General features: G+C 38.0%; 1 protein-coding gene across 1 annotated transcript in view; it reads left to right on the forward strand.

Annotated features, from left to right (window-relative positions):
• The window catches only part of inpp4b (inositol polyphosphate-4-phosphatase type II B), a 119,009-nt gene extending 114,481 nt beyond the window's left edge, over positions 1 to 4,528 (forward strand). The window contains exon 22 of the mRNA XM_029512084.1: positions 3,602 to 4,528. Coding sequence (XP_029367944.1) covers positions 3,602 to 3,734 — 133 coding nt within the window. The 3' untranslated portion in view covers positions 3,735 to 4,528. The remainder of the gene's footprint in view (positions 1 to 3,601) is intronic.
• The last annotated feature ends 1,472 nt before the right edge of the window (positions 4,529 to 6,000 follow it).

The raw sequence follows: 6,000 nt of genomic DNA on the forward strand, positions 1-6,000 counted from the left end.
ATATTTAGGTCTTTCAGCAACTCCAAAAGTGGCTGTAGGTGTAAGTGGGGATTGTTGTTTGTCTCGATATGCGCTGTGAAGGAGCCAGTCTTGTATAAAGTATCCAAAAGTTATACTTGAATAGAAGTAGTTGGCTTACTGGAAACTGACTCAAGTAAAAGGAGGAGTCACCTTTTAGAATACTACTTGAGTTAAAGTGTTAAAGTATCTGATATTTAATATATTTGAGTATCAAAATTAATTAAAAGTTGTTGTTTGCGATTAAATCCATAGAGGACAACCAACAGAACTGGGAAGGAGCAAAGCTGGAAATAATAAACCAAGGCAACAATTATAAAATCTCATTGTATCTTAGGTCGCAGCAAGCGACAGTCTGACCCTCAGCTCTTCAAAGGACAACTGAATGATTATAAATCTAAACTCGTGACATGCGTCTCAGTTCTTTGGATCTTCTTTCTACAGTCTGTACTGTAAACCTCCTGGTTCTTCTCAGCAAGAAGCTTCAGCCATGTTTCAGTTATCTCAATCCAGGAGTCCACTAACTGTGCCAGCAGGAGGGGCTCACGTCACCTGACCTCTGCGTTACCCTGCGTTACTGTTTGTGGTCTACTGGATTTCTTTTGTGAGATGATGTTGCACTGAGCATGCGTGTACATTGTTGTTTTTTAATAGTTGTGGGGCTCTGAGAGCATGTTTGCACATGGCGTGATTAACAGATGACGTTCAGTTGGCCTGCAGCCCGACCACCTTGGTTCACCACACCTGTTTTTTTGTTTTGTTTTTTTTTCTTGTTCTTCTTCTGTTTATTTGTTGGAACACAAACAAGAAGTGTATGGAAATATAGTCAAGGAAATATGAAAGTCGCCAGAAATAACGCTCAAATAAAGTACAGACAGTCCCAAGAACCATGACAGTTTAGTGACACGTGTTATCTTATTAAAATAAAATAAAATAAAAATGCTTTTTTTGCAATACAGCTGACATGAAATACGTCACATTGGCCTGCTTTAAACAGCTGACGAGGAGTGAACCACTCTGTATTTTACTTTACTTGGGCAGATCAAATTTACTCCAGACTCTGCACAGCTTTTCAGTCTTTCCGTGGGAATAAACATTCACTTGCCCCCCTGCGGTGTGCTGTCTCTCTGTAAGTGAGACTTTTTTTACAAAACTTTTAGCTACTCACAACACAAGTGAAGCAAGGAACCAGTTTGAAACTGTTTTCTTTTGGGGGTTCTTTAAAAACACATTCACCAAACTTTTGTAAAAACTCCACTGTGTTTTATTTTTGGTACAATGCTGGTGAAATGGAAACCACATTCTTAAGCTTTCAGCTGAAGATTTTCCCTTAAATTTGTATTTTTATCTTTTATCTTTCCGTCCTGCTTTGACCACACTTCCAGTCCCTGTTGCAGAAAATTTCCCCACACCATGATGCTTCCACCATCAGTTTTTGACTACTATCAATGAGATTGGTGAGAAGATTCTTATATCATTGCTCCTAAATGAAACTGGGGCCACATAGTTTAAAGTTCCTGTCAGGGCATGAGAGGATCTTGTTTCTTTTGGTCTGAGAGTGGTCTAGTTTCTTTTTTTCCCAACGCCCATCCGGCTGTTCTGAACCTTTTTAGTGAGAACATTTTTTATGGCTTCTGTCTGGCCAATCCTGACCATAAACAGCCGACTGGTGGAGCCCTGTTCTGATGGTAAAATGGTTCTTTAATCTCCACTAAGAAACTCATAGATCTTGCATCTTATTCATAGTGACCTCTGGCCTCTGTTTTCTCCCTGAAGATGCTCTTTTTCAGATGTAGGAGGAGAGTTGGTGCTTCTTCCCGTTTCAGAAGGATTAAAGCTGCTGCTTGAGGCTGAACTGAGGAGCTAAAGAACTTGTTTTCAGAGGCTAAATCCTGCTTGTTGTGTCTACAATCTTTCCATAAAGTAGATTGTAGGAGTGACAGTGAAGACTGGCGAACAGGCTAATATTTAGTTAGAAGGTATTGTAAACCTTTAAGATCATTTGCAACATTACTGATGGGGATCTGTGAGGGAGCCCTGTCCTCTCCCACCGTCACTGTGAGGCCTGCATCTGGTGCCACAGCTACTGCGCTAACAAGTAGCATGGTGTTCTCAGAAGCAGCACTTGAGCGGATTTTATCGTTCCTTTCCTTGTTCACGGTGAATGAGCCAGTGAACCAATGGTGTAGTCATTCATCCCTCTTCACCCCCTTCTGCCTCCTCTTTGGGTATTTGCCCAATTATGGAGGATGAACTATCTATAGTTATCACTGTTGAGTATATAAAACTATCCTCAGGGGCTGCTACAGCGGAATTGAGGTGACATTGTTGACACTGTTTTGGTGAATCCTTTGTTCTCCTTGAGCTCAAACTTCTTAAATCCTCTGCGTATGACATCCTGGAATCTGCCACTCTTTCTTCACCACTGATGATAAGAAATTCCCTAAAGGGACCAGCTTCGGCAACCCGTATGCCTGAGTGCATATGCTGTGGAAAACTTGCAGCATTTGCAGTACATTCCTTCAAGCTGTGTTTTCATTCCTGAACACCTTTCTAAGTTCTACATTGAGCATGTATCATTTTCCTAAATGCAGCCCGCGTTCTCTGCAACACTTGTCTATTGTTTTCACTCCATTAAACAAGATTTGCAGCTGGATTAGATTTATTGCCAAAATAAAACTGATAGTATTTCACAGTAAGAGCGGTTGCACTTTGCACACCTGGAATCAGTGTGACTAGAGTGGAATTCCACTTCCTTTTCAAAGGCGTGCCAAGTTGCTGTAGGGCTGTCCTCCCAAGTGCCTACAAAACTGACCTTCTGGATTTTCTGCCATTACACATCACAACATAACATGTCCAACAGAAACATGATCTTTGCTACATGACAGAGACAAGTTGATACAAAATCACTGTAGTAAAATCTGAAAGGAGCACTAATCGTGTTGTTATAACGCCAAAATGTTCGCATCTTTTATCTCAAGCTCACTTTTTGAAGTGCATTTAATTCTAAAAGCTTTTTCCTGCTCACAAAATACAAACAGCAAAGTTCTTCATATTTACTTTGCAGTGGGTTAAAATTAAAAATTTCCTTTGGTAGGTCAAAAAGTATCTCAATTATTTATCTCAAACCTGTGACAAAGGTGTTTGTACCAAACAAAAATTGCAGAACGTGAACACAGACGTTCAGGGTCAATTTTGTATTATACATAATTGAGAAGATATCTAAACACAAGTTTAAAAATGAGGCATGTTCTGCAAAACATTCAGTAATCAATAAACCTAAGCCACATTTATGTTTTTAAAGACCTGATTATCATGCAAATATCAAACAGATACTGTTCTATGTAATACTATTTAATTAAATAGTACAAAAAATAGTTTTGAGCATTACGTTGTATGAAAATCCATAGTTATGGACATGTGTCTTGACATTTTATATCCAAATATGCTGTGATCATAATATTCATGTAGCTCTAGCTTGTATTTACTACGACAAGCATTTACAAATTCACTCATGTTTGCTTTTTGTTTTCCTTTCTGTTCCTCCTTCATTCCTCCTTACCCTCTTTATTTGGGCCATCAGAGAAGGATGTCGGATTGAGAACGTTCAAAAGAATATTAAATGCAGGAAATATGCCTTCAACATGTTGCAGCTGATGGCCTTTCCCAAGTGCTACCGACCACCAGAGGGGACTTACGGCAAAGCCGACTCTTAGAAATGTAGGAAGTGCTGCAGGACCAGTCACGCTGTGTTATCCAAGGTCTACATGTGACATCCTGTAAACTACAGTGAAACTGTAATCTGTTTTTGTAACCAAAACAACCTACTGGATGTTCATTTGTTTTGTTTTGTTTTTTTGTTTTTTTTCGTGGTCTCAATATGCCTTGTTTACCTCTCACAGGGTAAGCAGTGATAAACATAAAACCCACATGGGAAAACAGAGTCATGTTTTACAGAAGGGTCGTGGCCTCTAATAAGGTCAGGAATGATGTAACTACTGCTGTCCACCAGAAACTGGAGGGCAGTATTTATCCCAATTTCATGTTTAGATTATTACTTCTTTAATGTGATGAAATTAAGTGTACCAGTACATTTTATAATGTTGTGCTGTTTCCATGTAATGTGTTTGTAATGTAACGTTGGTTCATCACGTTGAACTAAAACAGTCCCAGCTGGGACATCAGAAACGTGCTCCAAAGTACACAATGACGATGTGTCTTCCCTTTTTTTTTGTACTAAAGTCTTTTGCATTATGTTTTTATATCTGACGGTACTGCTCAGTCAAACCATGTGAAATACAGCTAGAAATCCGAATCGGATTAACGATTAAAACAAACATATTTTCTGTATTCCATAAACCAAATTCCATTATTTATTTTTATATTCTAAAATGACTTTATATTCCAGGGGTTGACACCTTTGACTGCAGTGCGTGTTTATCGTGTATTGGTTTTGTTACATACATTTACAGCTGTCTATTTAAAATCAATAAAAGAATGTTTTAATGCATTTGTGACTGTGTTTGTGATGCACAGTGTGCATAATGCATAATGCTAGACAGTTTCACATTGAACAGGTAGGTAAAAAATATACTAATGTAGTAATAATACTTTCCACATAATGAGCGGACGGCACAATTATCTTTCTGTATTTCACATGTTTGGTGCCCGTTTTACTTTTATCTTCTACCTTTCAGCTGAGCGGTAACATCCCGATTTGACCTCACGAACGATCACTAAACTCCTCCAGCACCTCCTGCGCGCACAGCTGACTTGTCATGTCACAGAGCCCACAGTAAGTAGTCGAAGTCCCTCTCTGTATGATGTGTTACTGTTGAACAGCAGCACTTGCAGCATCCTCAAAATCATCCGGCTGAATCAACATGTCTCTGAAACAAGCTGAGACACCATTCTGAAATGAAACTTGTCCCAGCTCTCAAGCAAAACAATTTGTCTATGGTACGATGCACTCAGTGGACTTCCTTGATATCATGTTTCAGCTTTAGTGCAAGCTCAACGCAGCCAGCTCATGTGAACTTCTCTGTTTTTCTTTTCATTTCCTTTTCTATTCGTGTTTGTAATCATCGCTGTTCTTGTAGCTTTCACTCACATTGTGCCATTGATTTGAAAAGTGTTTTTTGGCGCTTTGAAACACTGAAAAAATGTGAAAAAATGTACGGCTCCTTTGGTTTTAATATTGTTTTGACACAGATCTGTTGTCTTTTTAACCATCTACTTGTTTACACATAGACACCTCCAGACCAACAATTTAAGAATGGAATATTTTTACACAAAATTAAAGACTAAAGACATGAAAATCAAAGTCTAGGCAGGTAAAATATTATTTACTGGAGGGAGACAATAATAGACATACTGCATATCAGGTATTACATTCAGTAGTGTTAGACACATCATGCATTCTGCATGGACAGTACAAGCTGCTACAATGCTGCTATTAAACATATTTTTAAAAACTGTACAACTAAAAGGCAAAGTGAACATTTTCAAAAAGGTTTCATCTATACATAAAAAAAAAACAAACAAACAAGAAGGCATATGATGTGTTTTACAAATCAAATGTAGCTGATACGTATCATAACGTAATACATTTCATAAGGTGTCGGAGATGGCGTGGTTTGACGCGGACAACGTCATATTTACAAATTAAAAATAGTCACAATTCTTAATAATGTATATACAAATACACTTTTGTAATTCACACTATTTGCATAATTTTATATTTATCCCGTGTGAAGTCATTTTCTCCAAAAGAGTATTTAGTCCCTCCAGAAATCCTGTAATATTTTTAAGGGCGTATGCTTCACATGGCGGACAGCCCTCCTAAAATGAAGAGACATAATTAGACAAGAGGACACACAAATAAAAGCTAATAGCAAACTTTGCGTCAAATAGTATGTTACGTTAATGGAAAAAAATCAATCTATCAGTGTTGACTTTTTATAATTGAATATTGATAACATA

The sequence above is a fragment of the Echeneis naucrates genome, chromosome 1, assembly GCF_900963305.1.
Source record: "Echeneis naucrates chromosome 1, fEcheNa1.1, whole genome shotgun sequence".
Classification (NCBI taxonomy): Eukaryota; Metazoa; Chordata; class Actinopteri; order Carangiformes; family Echeneidae; genus Echeneis; species Echeneis naucrates.